Source organism: Patagioenas fasciata, chromosome 14 (assembly GCF_037038585.1).
Source record: "Patagioenas fasciata isolate bPatFas1 chromosome 14, bPatFas1.hap1, whole genome shotgun sequence".
Taxonomy (NCBI): Eukaryota; Metazoa; Chordata; class Aves; order Columbiformes; family Columbidae; genus Patagioenas; species Patagioenas fasciata.
The window spans coordinates 11,333,214-11,351,909 of NC_092533.1; the positions used below are offsets into that span (position 1 = coordinate 11,333,214).

General features: G+C 45.1%; 1 protein-coding gene across 2 annotated transcripts in view; it reads left to right on the top strand.

Moving 5' to 3' along the window:
* Nucleotides 1–6,736: 6,736 nt before the first annotated feature.
* PDLIM4 (PDZ and LIM domain 4) overlaps nt 6,737–18,696 on the top strand; it is a 51,074-nt gene continuing 39,114 nt past the window's right edge. The window contains exon 1 of one of the 2 annotated variants that reach the window (XM_065849267.2): nt 6,737–6,923. In XM_065849267.2, the coding sequence (XP_065705339.1) occupies nt 6,831–6,923 (93 nt within the window). In that variant the 5' untranslated portion in view covers nt 6,737–6,830. The remainder of the gene's footprint in view (nt 6,924–18,696) is intronic. The other variant, XM_065849268.2, reaches the window with a different exon arrangement.

An 18,696-nucleotide genomic window follows, 5' to 3' on the forward strand; every position in this document is an offset into this window, starting at 1 on the left:
TAACTCGAGCACCTCATAGCATTTCACCTCAAAATTCAAGCAAAATATTTTTCCAAAGATTTTTAGAAGTCCTCCTTCAGCAATCCAATGAACTCAGGAAACTGAGAGAGTTCGAATTGTTAAGCTTGCCTTTTGAATCCAGGGTAAACGCCACCCCACCAAATAGGCTCTGCATTTTCCATTTAATTCTAGGGGATGTTTCCTTCAGTTCCCCCAAGGCAATAAGAAGCGATGTTGTGATTCACTAGCAGAATGCACAGGGATAAGATATCACAAGGCTTATCCCCCCCACTTTTAGTGTACTGTTTGTACCTCTGTCCCTATCAGTTTAAAGCTGTGGGACATTCTAAAATGAATGGAAATGCTTCTGTGAAACCCACCTACACAAACCTGTGTGATTAGTGAAGCTTAATACCGTCATCTGTGGAACTCAGCCTTTTGAAAACAGTTAGTTTGCTGTACTTATCTCTGAATGATAAAAGGCAAACTTTCCTTGACCTGCATAAATTGGGAACATTCAGCTTAATTTTCTCCAGTTGTCCACATTCTGGAGCTGTGCAATAGCAAAAAGGAAGCATCACTATCAATGGAGACAGGAGTTGGGGTGATAAATGCTGAAATCCTAAAGAAAGGCTGGGGACCTCCTCTGCTCAATAGGTATAACCTCTTGGTTTCTACTGTATGAAATAATGATGCTAAAAATGTACTAAAATTGTTTGTGGAATATACCAACAGCTGACATCTGTCATGATTTCACAAGCAAAAAATATAAAAGCTCAGTGTTTAGCTGCCCAGTGAAGTGACTCACATTATACTAGACATTTCGACTTTGTTCTTCCAGGCACCATTCTGACGGGAAATCAATCAGTTTAATCCCATAATGGGAACAATTAGCCTTACAGAAAAAGCAAACCACTTGTAATCTCCTATTCTGCTTGTAATATTATGCCAATATGTCTTTTTATTTTCTCAACTGCTGCTTATCACTCACATTGCTGTGTCCACAAAGAGGTTACGCCTCATGGAGGGGAAGAGCCAGGGTTAATCCTGCCCTTGCTGCCAGGGCAGCAGCTGGAGCTGTGGGGAGAAGGTCACAGAATCATAGAATAGTTTGCATTGAAGGGACCTTCCCAGCTCCCCCAGTGCCACCCCTGCCATGAGCAGGGACATCTTCACCAGCTCAGGTTGCTCAGAGCCCCGTCCAGCCTGGCCTGGGATGTCTCCAGGGATGGGGCATCCACCACCTCTCTGGGCAACCTGGGCCAGGCTCTCATTGCCCTCAGTGTCAACAATTTCTTCCTCATGTCTAACCTGAATCTCCCCTCTTCTAGTTTAAAACCATCACCCCTTGTTCTGTCACAATACACCCTTCTAAAAAGTCTGTCCCCATCTTTCTTATAGGTTCCTTTTAAGTCACACACCCCCAAAGCAAACAGACCAGCTCCTCCCATCTGGTCAATATATTCTGGGCTCACAGCCTCATGGGGAAGATGACAAAGAATTGAGCATCTCCTTCAGTGTGGTGACTGACGGTGGCAAGGTCCTTTCCTGCTCACTTCCCGCTGATCCGGCTCCTCATCAGGTTAATCTCAGACTGGGGATTAGAGGCTGGGAGTAAGACTAGACCCAAGCTAACAGGTACTTGCTCATCTGTATGCTCTGCTTGCTGAGATGGAAAGTGGGGCTGAGAATGGGGTGAACACGGAGACAATTCATTTTTCAGCAAAATTGACAGGAAGCAGGGAATATAAAAAAAGCCATGTTTTGTTTGTGGACAGGACGATGGAACATTTTGTGAGCTTCTCTGACAAGCTGCCTTGTCCTTTTCCATGGCCTTCCATGAAGTTATCAAGGACAAGCTGCTGCTGTGCTCCGACACGAGCCAACCATGCTGTGTCATAGCTTCCTGGTGTTCCCCCTTGGAAAAAACATCCTCCAGCTCTTATCTTGTGTTTAGTCTGCAATGTTGCGAGGTAGGGATTTGTCCTTGCTCTTCAGCGGGTTGCAAAACCCCAGCCATATGAAGTTCTGGTAAATGGCTGTTCTGATGAGCAAGGATTAGAATAACGTGTAAAAATTGTCTCCATAATATTTGTCAGAACATTATAAGAAACTGCATTTTGGGTCAGGCCCTGCTGCATTTTACCCTCCAAATATATTTTGGAAAGACAAAAGATCTACCTTGGTCCTTACTGAGAATCTGTGTCTGTTGCACAGTGTTTGAGAGACTCAAAGGCAGAATTCACCATGCCCAGTACAGATTCTTGTGTGCGGTTTTCTCTGTAACAATCCTACAAAGCTGGGAAACCTTGGGAGGCAGCCGGCTGCTCCATCTGAATGCAATTACAGAGCAAGAAATTCTACTGGACCAACAAGATTTCTTTCATTATCCTAATGATTTCTATCACAGCTGGATTTTTCTCTGTGGGATGCTTAGATCCATGAGATAAACTTTTTAGAAATGATTTAGCCAAACAAATGAATTAAATAGAATTCAGAATGACAGCTCCCAACACTTGGGCATCTGCCAAGGAACTTTCAAAAGCCAAAATAATAACTCAGATCTGAGAGATCCTGCAAAGCCTATAAATTAAGTAATCCTTTGGAAACCTGCAGTTAAATCTGCCATAGGGTTGAGATTTGCCTGGACTTAATCCAAATAATGAGTTTCAAAATGAACTCTTTTCACAGGATGTTGTTTTTTGGATATTTTGGATATTTCAAACTATTAAGTAAAGAAATAAACTTTGGTTTTCTAAAGAATCAGTTGTACATGAATCCCATTGGGTTAGGAAGGCACCAGAAAGGACTCATTTACACAATGGAAATGGAAGTTGAGATGATGCCGTCAAAGACTATTGATTAATGTAAGAAAGGAAAAGAGTTTGTACTCTGCGGAATGCTGATGATTGGGAGGGCAAATGGCACAGATGCCATGAAACATTGCTTGGAGTCCTTACTCCAAGAATTTTGAGTTCATGTGATTGGTGTCACTTCCAGGGATCGTTTCCAATCACAACTACTAGGAGGAGCAACCAGCCTAAGAACATACAACTGAACATTCACAACAAATCGTGTTCAAACACAAACCATGAACCACTGAATCTGAAACCCAGCCCACAAGCTCCTATCTAGCTTGGTGCTTAAAGCTACTTTTAAATGTTAAATGTCTGTATTAAACTGGTCACAAACGGTATAAAGGGGCATTGTCGATTGTTCCACTCTGCAGGCAAGGAACTATCTTAGATTCCCACCTTCATTTATAAATTAAATATGGATGCTTTTATGGATTAAAAAGTGCATCTTATACAACATATATGTACATTAGTTTAAAGTATTTCCAACAGCAGCTACACTGAAAGTATATGAAAGTGTAAGATCTTGTGCCTTGGTTAACCACTTTTATATTTATTTATTTATTTATTTATTTATTTATTTTTAATTTTTTTCCTTATCTTACCTTAATGATAGACGTATTTAAATTCTCAGGTGATAAAATTAACTAGAGTTTGGAATTTTACGCTTGCTACAGTAGACATCAGTGCAATAAAAGCTCTTTCTGAGAGGTCATCCACCTGGAACCTCTGGATAAATGAGTTGCAATAGGTATTTCTGAACTTGATGGATGTGAATTCAAAATGAATTCTTCGCCATATAGGAGTTTGCTACTTCAGTGAGCAATACGGGCTGTTGCACTTTCTAGCAATCCCAGTTGTATGCGTAGAGATTCTGAGGCCCCACATAAAAAAATCCACCTATAGAGCAGCTGAATTCTGTCTTAAACTCTGAAAAGAAAGAAGCTTTATCTTAACAAGCCTTTCACAAATGTCTCTGACAAAAGCAATTTATTGAACTTATGAGGTTTATCAGGTATTTTTTTCACAGTCTAAAAACAGAACCTTTCAAGAAGGGCCTGGGGGCAGTGCAAAGGGGGCACTGACTGATACTCGAATTGTGTCTATCGAGCAATTTATCATCCTTAAACTGATGTGTAGTTTGTAGAGCAGCGAAATCTCCTGACCTTAAGTAGAACTATCAAGTCATAACGATGGTTGAAATCACTCTCATGAGGACAGATGTTCAAAAACAGTACTGGGGGCTCATTGTGGGGCCTCCCAGATAAGCACGGGACCTTTGCTAGACATCGGGAGGGCGACAAATGGAAAACCTGAATGCTCATTCAAAATGGGACACAAAGCTGGATATCTGTAGTTTACCCACTCAGTCTGTGACAACAAAGGAAGGAAACCGAGAGTGTCACCAGTGGCAAAGGAGAGCCAGAATGGAATATTCAAAATCAAAACAAAGAGGTGATAAGACTTCAGGGTGGAAAAATACTGGAAACAAACACAGAGGAAAATACTTGGGGGGTGGGCAGATAAAGTGAGTGGAGTGATGAGATTGAATTCATGAACAGGTTTGACCTCTCTTTTGAATAATATGTGGCCTTTGTTAGAGCTTGCTGTGGGGTTTCAGCACTCAGCTGAGGAATGAGCACGTTGGAGATATGGGGTTTGGGCTGGGTATCAAGCCTCACTCCCACAGCAAGGTTCGTATCGTCTTCTCTTGGTCCTGTTAAGTTCTGTTCCAGAAGAAGAACTACAAATAGATTTTGGAAATAACTGGAGAATTTTTAAATCATATTTTAAGTTATCAAAGACAAGAATAGATATTTCTGAGCCCACTTTGGTCGACTGAAGTGAAACTGCAAAATTGTATTTGCTTTGCTCAAAGAAAGCACATGTTAAAAGGTGTGCGAGCGATTGAAGGAAAATGAGGCACCTGTGAGATGTGGAATTCTTCAGTTAATGTTCTCATTGCCCAAATCCTGGGGAAAAAAAAACCAAACAAACAAACACAACATCTATTGCTGATAGAGTGGTGCCAAATTAATTCCTGATGCAATTCTGAAATCTGAGGACACTTTCCATCAGGAGCAATTCAACTGCAGATACTTTTATTCAGATTAAAGCTGCCTCTGCTTCAGCTCAGTTTAATGCATATTGGAATAGTTTCATTTGGAATAAGCACACTCACAAGTTTATACTGATTTGGTTAATTCTAATTGTATTCTACTTGAGTTCGCTTTTTTGATGAGCCATGAGGGGTAACCTAGGCTGAGCATTCAAAAGGTCTTGAAGAGAAAGTGCCTCGAAGCCAGCAACTTTCCCATCAGCTTTTGAAATGAATACTTTAATAGTGGGGATTTCTGTGTTTTGATCATCTATTTCCTATGCCAGCAAATTACTTTGAAATCCCCAACGCTTTCCTGTGCAGCAGAGCCTGCAGCTCGCAGCCTGAGTGCAATTTAGAAACCACCCTGGTAACAAAGCTGTGATGAATGCCAGTGAAAAATGTTTGACTTCACAGAGCTGCAGTCTCCATATTTTTTTTCCTGCTCTTTTCCTCTTCTCTGTTTTTATTTTTGCTACTTTCCAGCAAACTTAGTTTCTTTTACAGAAAGGATTTTTTCTTTTCCCTCCTAAAAGGAAGAAGACGGCAGTGCCGACACTCCACGTGTGCGCATGTTTAACTCAGTCCTTCAAGGAGGTGCTTCTTGTCACCCGCCAGCGAGAGCGGGAGAGGTGGGACATAAACTAGCTTCCAGCTCTCTGCAAGACAAATGTCGGTGTTCAGCTGGGTGGATTTTCTAGTGCGAGCAAGGAAACCTCAGGCCAGCCTACTCCCAGCCTTCTGCAGGCTCGGTGATATCATACAGGAATGAGGAGGTATGATTCATCACCAGTTGTACAGACAAAAGTCAGCTTTTATAGCCTCTCTCAGTGGAGGCACACGCTCGTGTGGAACAAAAAGCATGGGTGAAAGCTCTGCGGGGACCAGCAGAACTTCTCTGTAGGTATCTTTCTAGCAAAGCAAGCAAAGGTTATTGTGCTTTGGGTTCGTCACACTCACTGTATTTACGTTGTTAAATCACAAGGCTGCAGCATAGCTCGGAGGAGTGTTTAAAAACCTCAGCTCCCACCCCTGTCCCAGACCAAAGCCTCTGGGATAACAGGGGCACAGCGGTGAGATGGTCACGCAAACCTTCCTGTGCTGCAAGCAAAGTCGTGCAAAAAGTCTTCACAGCAAATAGCACATAAATCAAAGTCACAGAAACTGAGCACCAAGAAAGTAACTTGATGGAAGTGGACTTTTCAAACAATGGATCCTTTGTTTAGCCCTTTTTTTGAAGTGGGCCAGCCCTTTCCAGGAAGAGGAGTTTTCCCAAGCCCAGGCATTTTGAATTTTGCTTTCAGGGGAGACACTAAGCAGCTGTACTGCCCACCCATCCCACCTCCGAGCTACCACCACATGCCTGAAAGCCATCACATGGAACACCCTCTGCAGCGGGGACATCTTCTGGGTGCTCCCATGGTCACCGATTCGCCTGCACCACCGGGACATAGAGATGCGCTGCGGTGCTTGGTGCTGCCCCGGACTCCCCCGCAAAGTTACAGTGATGCATCGGCCAAGTCATTCCAAGTGATTTTCTTCCATTTTTTCCCTTTTCTCCTTCGACATAATGCTTTTGATGAATAAAAAAAAGTCGTGACTGTGTGTTTACCGACCTATTACATCATCTTCTTCCCACTGAAGAGGACGAAGCCGCAGTAAGCGGAGCCTTTGACCGCACTTAACTTTATTACAGGCGAAAATTCGTTCTAAAACGCAGCCCCCCCAGCGATGGCCGGGCCGGGCCGGTCCCGCCTCCTCACCACGCCCCGTCGGGGGCGGGACCGTCCCGTCCCGGCGATTTGGGGACCGGCGGAGCCGTTCGGCCGAGAAGTCGCGAGTGGGAGTCGTGGGAGCCACTCTCCTCCCTCGCCATTATGTCCCACTCGGTGGTCCTGCGCGGTCCTTCGCCGTGGGGTTTTCGCTTGGTGGGCGGTAAAGATTTCAGCGCCCCGCTGACCATCTCCAGGGTGAGCCGGGGATCGCGGGGGGAGTGGAGCCGGGACCGGCGGCAGGTGATGGGCAGCGGGGCCGGGCCGGGGGCACCCGGGGCATGCAGTACCCTTTAGGGCCTTTTAAAATATATGTTCTTCTATGTACCCCCAAATACAGGCGAAGAAGTGTTTGCCTCTGATCGCAGCCCTCTCTCAGCTGCTCTTCCCCGTCTTAACGTGGAGCAGCTAGCGTTCTTCACACTTGATTTATTTTTTTTTAGCTGTTAATTCATAAAGATCGGCTTTCAAAAGTTTGTAGTGCTCAGCACTACAGAGGGCTTGGATTTGTGCCTGGGACCAAGTTCACAGGCTTTTGGGTTTTTTTAGGAAGGCACAAGTTAAGTCAGTGAGAAGTTGCCCTGTGCAGGCTGCTGCATTATGGGGTCCCAGTGGGCTGGTAGTAATTACTGTGTAAGTGCACTCGCACTTGTTTAACCTTACAAAGATGTATTCTGGAAACTTCTTTGTTAAGGCACCACGGCTAGCTTGAAAAAGGCTCTGTGCATAGATATATGTGAAAACGAATCGTCCTTGGTGCAGAAAGGAGTGCAGCGAGGTGGTGCGGTGGGCTGCGTGATGGATGAGGTGCTGTGCCCGAGCTGGGCACGTTCCTGTGGACTCTGGTGTTTCCAAGGCCATCGGGCTGCCCTGCGGAAGGGCTGGATGTCTGAAGCTGCCCTGCCTTCCCGCGGCTGGGAAGAGCTGCTGAGCTCTCCTGGGCAGCCGCTGCTGGGGCGCCGGGACGAGCAGAGTATTGAAAGGCTTTGAAAGGAACCATAACTTATAAATATTGTCACGTAACGCGTACAAGCTGTTTGCTGTCTCTTCATTCAACTGCCAAAGCTGGGATGGAAGAGGGAAAGTATATAGCCTGAGCTTTGAAGAAAAAGTTATGAAAGAGAGCATGTTTTAAAGACGCTTGCTTTGTATCTGAGTTCAAATGCACCTATTACACAGCATTACATCTCTGTTTTTACTTGGGTCTGTCCCTTACCAAGTGTTCCAGTGAGGGCTTTTTTGGAGGAGCAGCACGAGGAGGCAGCTGTAGAGGAGGGAAGAGCCAGGGCTGTGTGGGGAGCAGCAGCCGGTGGGGCTGGCCGTGCTCTGGGGACCGGGCACGGGTCTGCACACAGCCAGGGTGTCTGCAGAGGGGAGACGATCAGCTTTTGGTGCTCAGCCTGCACCTCCCAGGCATGGATTTATACAACAAAACACAAAATCGCCTCTTGGTGACTGTAAAAATCTTCCTGTTGTGAAGGTGAACATCTTAATTTAGCAGAGGGAGCCTGTTTTCCTGTTACTTTGAAAAAAGTTTGTCTTAAGGTTAAACAAGAAAAAACAAAGTCTGCTTTTGCCTAGACAGGTGGGTTGCCAAATTCCTTGTTTGATTCAGCAAACCTGGGAGGTGTGAGGATAATTCTCATTAGGCCAATCTTTCTTTGGATCACAAGGAGCTGTAAAGCAAGGAACAGTTGTGGGGTGTTATGTCATGTTACTGAGTGTGGCAGACTTTAAAATCAGATCCTTTTTTTAATTCTTGGTGGTACTCCAGTGTGCTGTAATACTAATGGCTGCCCTTGGAGGGTGATAACTTGCTGGGAACATAAATGTGGGTGTAGGGTGCTCTGCTTGGGCTTTTGTCTCTTAACACAATAAGAGGCCTCACTGGCATTGCGAATAATACTTGAAAATGTTAAAATTGGGGAAGAGTTAGCTTCTGCTGCCGCTCCTTGCCATGGGCATGCAGGAGGGGGCTGCCGGACGGCTTTGCTTGGTGGTGGGTTCATGCAACCCTGCCTCTTTGCAGACAACTGACTGCAACTGGTGTGGTGCTATATTCACTTGTATTCTGTAATTCTCTTAACCAGGAAATATGTTTGTTGCAGCTAGAAACCTGGGCAAGGAGACTGGGGGTTCCCTGTTCCGACTCTGCCCCTTTGTCCCAGTTGGTTCGCTGCAGGAAGGAGCCTTCTTGTTGAGGCTTTTGTCTGTCTTCTGCTTCCTTCAAAGTGCCTTTTCTTAGAAAACAAATATCTATATATTTGTTTTATATTAAAATGCCATTGCATTACAAATACATTTTGGAAAGCAGAAATTTGGCCAGGAGGCGGGACCAGACTCTGGGACTCCTGCATCCAGCTGTGAGCCCAAGATGCCGACATGCTGCGGGGTGATGGGCTGCCCGAGGGATGCGGGTTTGTGCCCTGCTTCTGTGCCCGAGGGGTCTGAGGACTCATGTGCCCCATGGTGTTTGGGCTGTACAGCTCTGCAAGCATCCTACTTTAACTGGTTAGGTCGGGAATTTAAAAGTTGGTGTTTGGGATTCATTGCATCCAAAAGCCACCCGCGTTCAGTTCTGGGTGGAGCAGCTGGCTGCCTGCTTATGAAACACAAATTCATCTGTGTAGGGGTTGGGAAAAAATGAAGTATTCAGTCATTAATAGGTTGGTTTTCTCCACTCTTTGCTAAGCTACTACAGAAAACAAAGCAATGCTTTGCTGTCTGATGGGGGGACTCCAGAAGGGTGCAGCTTCTTCTCCAAACTTGAGTGTCATTGCTCTGGGTTAAGTGAAGGCAGAGCTCCTTAATCTTGCCTTTGTAGGACCTGAAGCCAAAGTGCCACTGCTAGAGGGGAAATACTGAAGCAGTTGGTGTGATTGGAGCTACCAGGCTGAGCTGAGCAGGAGGTACCATGGTGCAGGGAGAAGTACCTGGGTTGGGACAGGGAGAAAGGCTGAAGGTAGTCCCCAAAAGTGGCTTGTGACAGTATTATCAAGGGACAAACCTGAAAAAATAAAGATTTGTCGGCAAGGAAGATAAGGATCATGCAGTTCTGCTTTGTAATGAACTTGACTAGTGGAGCAGGACTTGCTTTAGCCCCCTGTGAGATCACAGAGTTGTGCAGGTGCAGCTGGTGGTGTTGAGCCCATCCCTTGCAGCTGTTTCAAATATGCTTACGAAATCAAGGAATAATTTATTTTTTTCTTGAAAACAGGTCACTTCCATCTGTGCTTTGATCAGTCTTAAGTGACAAGTGGTAAAGATCTCATTGCTGGAATGACTGAAAACAGCTGATGCTGAGTACTGCTGTAGAGTGGCCAGGGATGGAGTTGGAGTATTTGGTTCTTCAGGATTAAAGATAAGGAAAGAAAAATGTGAATACAGAAGGGTGTGCTTAGGGCACCTGTCTCATGGGGTCGTGTAAACAGTTAGGTGTGCTGCCTGTCTTTTCCCCCCCATTTCTTCTTGTGTTTTCTGGGGCACCAGGATGAGCAGGGCAGGATTTTGTGGGTCTGGTCTGGAGAAACGCAGCCCAGAAGGATGCTGCTGCGGGTACCTGCAGGGGTGATACCGGGGTGCTGTCAGGGCTGGGAAGGGAATTGTAGCCCTAAGCTGTGCTCTGGGGAGGAAACCCAGCTTGTTTTATACCCACAATCACAGTAAGCTACACTGGGTGTTGTAGCTCAGGTGATGGTTCCTCCTCCTACTGATATTTATAGGGGTAAGGGAGTGAGCCAAAACATCTGGTTAGGATTGGCCTTAATGACTTGATAGAAAGTGGCTTTGAAATTAAGTTTCTGGTAGCTGACAGCTGCTTTTCCTTGGTTGAGCAGGCTGATAACTGGGCAGGGTGTTTGCCCTCTGTGGAGAAGGGGCTTTTTGGCAGGGACAACCTTGCCTTTCACCAGCAACCACGGCTCTGGAACAGAAGTGGAATAATTGACTCAGCTGTTCTTAATGTTGTAACCACATCAGGGAGTGCTGTGCTTCTGTGTGTGATCACAGTTGATCTACCCCTTGCCTGGGATTAAAAGATAATCAGTCATTAGTGTAGCTGGAGGAACTGAATTCATTCGATTACCCAAAGGGGCTTGTCCAGCTCCTGGACCAGTCAAGTCAGTGTTGTCATCTACCTGACTTTGCCAGTATTAATCCAAGCACTTGCTGCTTTTAGAGTCAAGTCATGGATAAATGGCTAAACAAATAATTTAAAAATGGACTGATTCTAGTTTTTTTTTTTTTTTTGAGTTTTTATTACAGTTTTCCCTCTATTTGCTAGCTTTGACCTCAGTTTACACACTAGTCTCTAGTGGAGCAGCGAAAATGCATTTTTCAGTGTTGGCTTGGAACTGTAACACAAGAAGGGTGAGAAATAATTGGTCTGCAATCCATTATCCAGGTATTGTTTGAGTTAAGGTTGACTTTTAAACCTAAGTAGCTTTTGTATTTGAGCAAATATGTGTCCTGTTAAAGGTTAGGATACTCAAGAAGGAATTCTGCTGAGGGAGGAATTCCAGTAGAAGCTGTCGTGTTGACTCCGTCAGGGCAGCCAGTGAATGCCGGATCGTGTTGCCGTGATCCCACTTGAATGCAGAGGGAACCCGCTTGGGGTGATGATTTCTGGGGTGGCCTGGGAGGCTGGTTCGTGTGTGCTTGGGGTGGTAGAGCACAAAGGGCTCTGCAGAGCTGGGCTTCGGTTATTCTGTGTATATTTGTGGAGAAGGCAAGAAACAGGGGTGTCAGCAAAGGGAATGGGGCTCTTTCTTTGCTTTCCTTAAGGTTTTTTCGTGGTTTTGTGTGTAACTTGTATTTGATTGTTTATTAAATCGAATTGATGCACTTTCTGTTCAGAGCACCCAAATAGACCAAAGGAGTTGGTCTGTGTTGATAAAACCTAAAACTAGGACCCCAGCTGATTTCTGCTGATCTTTCATGTTTTTATTGCCTGTATAGAACTATGTGATGCTAGCTGTTTCTCAGCTGGTTGCATATTAATGCTTGTTATACATAACAGTTCAAGTGGGATGATTATTTTTAAGTGGAAGGAAATAGTTTTGCTTGTCATTCTTTTTTGTTCTCATCATTCTGCCAATGACTGCTGCTTGTAAGGCCTGGAATGAGAAATCTGGGTGGTTACATCTGAAGCTGTAGTAGTACTTAACAATTAATCTGAACTATAGATAAGAGCTAACTAAGGTATGTAACAAATATGTTTGCTTCTGAAGATATTCTATCACTGAGGCTTTATTTAATAACTGAAAGAGAAGAATAAATGCCTGTGCTGGTTCAGGAGACAGTAATGGTAGAATATGCTGGAATTAAAGCTTAATGCTAATTACCGTCATCAAGCACGCTGATAATCTGGAGTGGGAATGCAGGCGGAAAGAATGATTCATGTAGGTCCATTCATGCAAGGTCTGACCTTGGGGCGAGTTTAGCAAAATAAACTCAGCACACCCTTGAAAACACTTGGGGCGTCTGCCAGGTTGAACAAAGGAGAATGGACTCAGTGTAGCTGGGGGATTTGGAGTTTGGGTTGAGTTTTTGTGTCATGTTTGTGGTGTGGTTTTTTTTTTTAATGATGGTGATGTCATTTTCCTAACTTCTTGAAGACTGAAAGATTGCCTGTTCAGACAGGTACTCAGAGTCACTTTGGGAAAGTGCATGGTTGTATCCCACTTGATACAGGGGTAAAAGAGTAAATTTAGACATCAGACTTACGAAAATGGCCCTGTTAGTGTGGGAAGCGTACAAGGGGAAATATGTAGAGTTGATGTTTTGTGTGGGTTTTTTTTTCATAGTATGATAGTATGGTTTGGATTGGAAGGGACCTTAAAGATCACCTGGTCCCAACCCCCCTGCCATGGGCAGGGACACTTCCACCAGACCAGGTTATTCAGAGTCCCATCCATCCCTCAACCTGCTGGTCATGCTGCTTTTGGTACAGCCCAGGAGAAGTTTCTTAAACTTGTTGTTGCTGTATATCACAACAGATGATGATAATCCTGGTTCCTGCTGGGGCTAGTTCACTGCTTTAATTTTAATACAAATATGCCATTATGGATTGTGTGGAATTAGTGCGGACTATTGCAATTTAACTTTTTTTTGTAGCTTGGGGGAAAATGCATTTGACGAGTCTGCAGAAATCACATGGTAAATCCCAGAAGGCACAAGTCCTGTTAAATACAGTGTTTCTAACTGAGTTTGGTGTTTGATTTCTGAGCTCATGGTTCTTAGATACCCAAACACTTAGTGAAAACACTTTTATTTTTGAAGTCATCTGTGACCACAGGTGCTAGAGTGTGAAAGAAAACAGTAGATCTCTCAAGATCTGGTAATGTTGATAAAATAGCTAAAACAAACATGTTCATGGGAGACACTCTGCTTGATTTGTTGTTGGTGCAGTGCTGGTGGATGTGTACTGAAGCAAACCTGATACCCAGAGCTTGTTAACGCCATGGATTTGTATGCAGCTGTTAACACCACACTTGCCCCAAGCCCTGGAAGATAAGGTTGTGTTTGATTTCTACTTCAGGACTTAGACAAAATTTCAAGCAAAACTGGGATTTGTTGGGTTACTTGGAGCAATTGCAAAGATGTTAAGCCAGAGTGTGGCATTTATGTAGCTTTTACAGCCAGCAGTGACCTAAAATAAACCCCACCTTCTCACCACAGAGAACAGAGCTCTATTAAAAAAAAAATGCTGTGCAAGAGTATTTCAGCCAATGAATTTTCCAAACATCATAAAGATGCCTTGAAGCCCCTACCACACTCAATATTTCTTGTCAACCAGAGCAACTCAGATTCGCACCCATTAAACCCTAAGTAGTTTTACATGTTGTGTGGACTGATAGGCAATTATGTGTGAATGACATTTTACAGTGCAAGCATCAGAAAGCAAAATATATCAGGTTAAAGAAGATTATTGAAAGTAATGGTTCTTAATTGTCACATATGGGCAATGCAAAACTAGAAGAGAAACTGGAATGGTTAAACCCAGGACTGTGCAATAACGGGCAGTGTGGAGCAGAGGCCCGGCTGGGAGGTCACAGTGTGCTGGGTCTGGATGCTGTCCTTCACTGTAAGCCACAAAACGTTTCCCAAAGACCTTTAGCAAATGTACAAAAGACAAACCCTGCAAAATATCCAGTGTTTGCAAAGGCACAAATCCCTGCAGTCTGTATGAGATTAACGCCTTCACAAGAATGATGCTTCAGGTTTGCTCACCAAATGAATTGAAACTTCTTGTGTAGGCGAATCTTCTTCTCTTTGGAGATTCTGCAGTTGATACTTTTGTTTTGATGGGAAGGTAAGTATCAACCCACCTTTCTGTCTGAGAAAGCTGGTGATGTGAAAGGGAGAGCTCTGAGCAGCTCCTGTGTGCCTTCTGTAAAGCACCCAGGGGTTCCTGCACACAAGGGTGTGGGATGACTGGTTTCTGGCTGTCAGTGTCTGGGAAGGGAGAGGTGGGCATTAAACCTTTAATGGAGATGAACCAATTATGATTGTAAAAGTTTCCTCTGCTGCTGAATCCAGTTTGCCGGGTGGCATGCAGTGGTGCAGTGTTTTGGAGAACCATGGTGATGCTCCAAGTGTACCTAAATCAAGGCTTAGCTGGTGTCCTCTGGGCAGGCTGTCCCACCATGGCCTTGCTCCCAAACATAGCAGAGTGAGTATGAAGCAGATTGAAGAGTAGTAGCAGAGGTGGTGGATAGGAGTAGTGGTGAGACCCCACCTGGAGTCCTGCATCCAACTCTGGAGCCTTCAGCACAGGACAGACATGGACCTATTGGAGATAGTCCAGAGGACCCACCAAGATGGGACAGCTCTGCTGTGAGGACAGGCTGAGAGAGTTTGGGTTTTTCAGCCTGGAGAAGAGAAGGCTCTGGGGAGACCTTGTTGTGGCCTTTCTGTACTTAAAAGGGGCCAATAAGAAAGGTGGGGACAGACTTTTTAGAAGGGCATGTTATGACAAGACAAGAAGTGATGGTTTTAAACTCAAGGAGGGGAGGTTCAGGTTAGACAGGAGGAAGAAATTGTTTACATTTAGGGTGGTGAAACACTGCCCCAGGTTGCCCAGAGAGGTGGTGGATGAACCATCCCTGGAGACATCCCAGGCCAGGCTGGATGTGGGTGTCTGAATGACCTGTGCTTTTCTCAATCAGCTCTTTGAGGTTTTCACTCAGGTTATGTGGTTGGTTGCTTTAAAACTCATTTCATTGCTTCTCAGCCTTTTCTTTGTACAGAGACCTCAGCCTTGAAGCTGGATTAGGATCTGCACTAAGAATCTGATTCTAAATTTGGATCTAGATCCATCAGTACTTAGATTCAAAAAGACTTAAGTGTCTTGCCTTCTGTAACACTCATACTCTGGTTCTTTTCCTTTTATGCTCTTAAATTTTATCTTTTCTTCAGCAGTTAATAAAGTCACGTTACATACACAGTGCTCTTTATTTATTGGCTGTGCAGAATACCTAAATGTCTTGATACATTGGACTTTTATATAAGCAATTAGAGAGATGCAAATGGATTGGCAAGGAATGTGTGTCAGTTCAAGGCATGATGCTTTGAAAAGCTGAAGAGAATCCCTGGAAAGAATGCTGAAAGGATTTGGGGAGTTTATCTTCATTAGTTAGTCATTTAGCTCCTGGTTCTTCCTGTTTTTTAAAATATATTGCTACTGTAAGATCATCTGCTGCCTTCTAATATGCTTCCTGATACTAGAACAGGCTTGCTTTGTGTAAGAGCTGAGAATTTTGTCACACTATCTTGAAAGCCTCTTGAAGGCTTTAATCAGGCCCTTTTGATCATGCTTGCAGAACAGAAAATTTCCCCAGACCTGCCTGTAACAAACTACCATTGATTTAAGAGAAGAGTGGTGTGTGGTCCATGTAAGCTTGTGTGGGATTGAGTGTTTTAACCCACTAAATTCTGGGGAGATGGCTTTATTAATTGATAGGATATGTTGTGTGTTCTTGCAGTAGTGTGGTTTTTTTAAGAGTAAAAGAGAAAGAGATCTGGGAGAGAGAAGACCGCCTTTGTGTGCAATTTGCCTCAGTAGGTACTTTAATCTGAGGAAAAAGGAGAATAAATATAAAGTTCTTCTCTCCAGTGGTTGTGCTGAGACCTGTGTGGACAGCGAGGAGGAACCGTGTCCCCAGCTCTGTCATCCTTGTGTCCTGGCATGGGGTATTATAGGGGCAGGCTTTTGGGGGAAGAGAGCGGGAGGAAAAAGTTCATATAACAAATTGACACTGATTAGTTCATCGTGTAGTGTTTGTCCAACTCTGGAGAAGGCTGGAGCACAGCCGCTTCTGAGCAGAGGCGTCCCTGGGGCGTGCAGGGTCACCCCTGTGCGGGCAGCAGGACACACACAGTGACACATGGGGGACTTTGCCCCTAACACTTGCTCTGCACTGACTGTCTCACATGTCTGTGCTTGATCTCCAGGGGGAAAAGTATAACATGATGTGTGTTTCACGAGTAAGCTCCTCTTGGTGTGAATAATCTTACTTACTAAATTAGATTGTGCAACTTCCAACACCAACTGGCTTAGTGCAACAGTAGCCTTAATGTGGTTTATTTTATTGGCCTGATGTCAGATGCTAGCACTTAATGTAAATCCTAATGAGGCTCCAGTGGCCAGATAAGATAGTTGCTGCTGGCTTCAGGTTTTTTCCAGTCTGTTCCATAGCATCAGAGCATCCACTTGGCTGGGGAGGGGGTTGCTTGGGGCTGGAGGAGAGAAGTGGGTGGTGATCTTGGGGGAAAGTGGTTGGGAAGATAATTGAAAACTTTTTTTTTAATAAGTGTGTAATTGTGCAGATGCAGTTCACTGGTTGATGACTTGGCAAACAGATACTAATGTGTGGGGTGTTGGTCCAGAGCTACAGCCTGTGGGTCGTGTTTCCTGGTGTTATCCTTGGTGTGGGGGCGATGCTGACAGTGCTGTGACTGAACCTCCTGCAGGGACAGAGGACAGTGAGGCTGTTTACTGGGGTCTCTTTCTTTAAAATTCTCCTTCTCCTGCTGGAGTAACATAAAAGGATTGAGATAGGCACCAATATTGAACCTCTAGTATGTTTTGAAGCACATCGCTATGTGGAGGTTGTACAAAGGTGTTACAGAGGAAACTTGTCCATGGGGGATTAGAAAGAATAATATGCTTGTTAGGAAAGGGGATAAAAGCATAGGTTCTGGCTTCCTACTGGAGTGAATCCCTGCAGCAGGCACACTGTGCTGCTCACTGTGCTCCCGAGCGCTGGAGCTCCGTACTGGGGCACACACTCTGCAACCATCTGTGTGCCCTGCCATTACACTGTTGCTAGCTGTGCATGTTTTGTGTTTCTTTTAGTATTTTCTCTTCAAATATTCATATGCATCTGTGGGGGTTTTTTTGAGAGAGAAATGAAGAAACAGCTGCTTATTTTTGTGGAGTGGTGAAATGCAGAACATTGCGCTCTCTCAGCTTTATTTAATTTTGGAAGAGCACTAAAAATGACATGCATTTATGCTGCATTCCCAGAGCAGACGCTGTGCTGTGCGTGCACGGTCACTTTGGGCAGAGAACACACAAATGTGCTTCTATGAGTATAAAAGAAGCTGTGGAAACACGAGTGCCAGTGACTTCCCCAGCACACCGACCAGTCCTGCATGTATTTCGTGCTCAGTTCCTTCCTGCTGAAGATGCAGCAGGGGTTAGCTGATGCGTAGTGCGTATGCCACATATAGTGCTGTGTGGGATCTGCTTCATCATCTCACAAACAGCTCACCACCAGCTAACTCCCTCCCTGCCCCAGTCCCAGATGATGGGTGTAATGCACTGAACCTGTTACTGAGTTGTTTTGATTCGCTCTTGGGGAAACTGTTCAGCTCTACTGGATTGTGTCCCAGGCTGTGCTGCTTAGCCTGCTGAGCACCAGGGAAGGAGGCTGCCTGGCACCCGGGAGCAGGAAGGTGCAGGAGGCAGGTCCTCTACCTTCTCGTGGGCATGCTGTGGAGCTGACTAGGCTGCCTTGTGCAGCTTCACACCAAGTCTCCATCAGTTGGCTCTGGCTTTGTGTTGGTGGGACAATACCTGCAGGTGCAGTGGAACAATTAACCAGCAGCATAAGTTAACTGGTGGTCAGGAGTTCCCGTCAGCACTGGGTTGCTGCTGTATAAAGTTGTGGTTTTGGGAGCTCACAGCTTCCAAAGTGGGCAGGGTTCTCTTCTGTCTGAAAAACAAAAACCTTTAGGGGAGCCTGAATAAAAATATTTGTTTCTTTAAGCCTGTGGTGTTTGCTGAGGGTTTGGCTCTTGGTGCCATACTTGACTGCTCTGAAGGTGCACTGAGGTTGACAAGCAGAGCCCTTTGGGAGACACGTGGCCTTGCATGGAATGAAACCCATGAAGTGCCAGCAACATGAGGACTTGGGCCACCCCTACATCATTTGCCACCAGCACCTTGTTCCAGCATCTGTGTGGGGCCCTGCAGCCCTGGGGTTAGAGGAGTGTGAGGGCCTGGGCTGGCTCCTTGCTGGCAAGTAATTGCCCTGCTTAAGCTATCACTGGAGAAAAAGCAGACAAACAGCCCAAATCCTGGCAGGTGCCCAGCATGGGCAAGACAAGGCATGGCACTGCGGGGTGCAGCAGGCACTGTGGGACAGTCTCATGTTCAGTCCCAGCACATGAGCTGGGACTCTGTTTTAGGGCACTTGGCATTGCCCATAGAAAGGCAGCATGTGGTGGGGAGAGACAGCCTGTCCTGGGGAGACTGCTCACACCACCCTGAGTTACATATCCATTGGTCTTGTCTTCATCCATGTTCGTTCAGCCTTGATTTTTAAAATGGTTTGTTCATAGCACTGGTGGAGAAATTCAAAACCAAATCTTACCACTGCTTTTCTTAAGCCTATCCTGTTCTCAAACCTCTCTTCCTTTGGAGGACCCTTTCAAGAACACCAGACTCCAGTGACAGGGTGCAGGT